The sequence below is a fragment of the Sinocyclocheilus grahami genome, unplaced genomic scaffold, assembly GCF_001515645.1.
Source record: "Sinocyclocheilus grahami isolate Dianchi unplaced genomic scaffold, SAMN03320097.WGS_v1.1 scaffold86.1, whole genome shotgun sequence".
NCBI lineage: Eukaryota > Metazoa > Chordata > Actinopteri > Cypriniformes > Cyprinidae > Sinocyclocheilus > Sinocyclocheilus grahami.
The window spans coordinates 1-649 of NW_015505265.1; the positions used below are offsets into that span (position 1 = coordinate 1).

The 649-nt window shown below is 42.8% G+C and overlaps 1 protein-coding gene across 1 annotated transcript in view; it reads left to right on the plus strand.

The window, feature by feature from the left end:
• Nucleotides 1–444: 444 nt before the first annotated feature.
• Nucleotides 445–649, plus strand: part of LOC107586864 (mitochondrial pyruvate carrier 2-like) — an 11073-nt gene continuing 10868 nt past the window's right edge. Inside the window, exon 1 of the mRNA XM_016274416.1 lies at nucleotides 445–555. Within this exon, the coding sequence (XP_016129902.1) occupies nucleotides 445–555 (111 nt within the window). The remainder of the gene's footprint in view (nucleotides 556–649) is intronic.

Consider the following 649-nt stretch of genomic DNA (forward strand, 5'->3'; position numbering starts at 1 on the left):
TTTTTTTATCATTGTAGGATGGTTGCGTGTCACATACTGCCAACACACATTTATGTTCAAACACCATGTAAAAGTGGAATTTGCATAATAGGCGCCCTTTAAATTTGCATCCAGTGGACCAATGCCATGTGAAACCACAGAAGGAAGTGCTGGGTGTTCTGCACTTCCAGTAATGAAAACAAATGAGTTGTCATGAATTGTCAAAGGGAAAATGGAAATGAAATTTTGCTGAAAATTTACTCAGGCCATCCAGGATATAGAGTTTCTTCACCAGAACAGATTTGGAGGAATTTAGCATTACAAATTCATGACGTCACTTCCGGTGCCAGCGCAAGCAGGCGGCTTTTCCAGTAGCTCCATCTTTGTGTCGCGTTCTTAGTTGTTTTTTAATAGTTTTTTACCTTTTTTTTAACTTTTATTATATATGTATTATATCCTATGGATATGGATTCGCCACAACAGGAGAATGGCCACAAACTCGTGTACACGAAGGACCGGCTGCTCGCCCTCAGGACTACGGCCAATGTTGGAATTGTCCCACACCTGCCACGAGAGGTGAGGTGGCCGTATCATTTAGGAAGTGGTCTCCTGAGGCTGAGGAGGCACTGAGGGACTGTTTTCAGTCTACTGATTGGAGAATGCTGCAGGA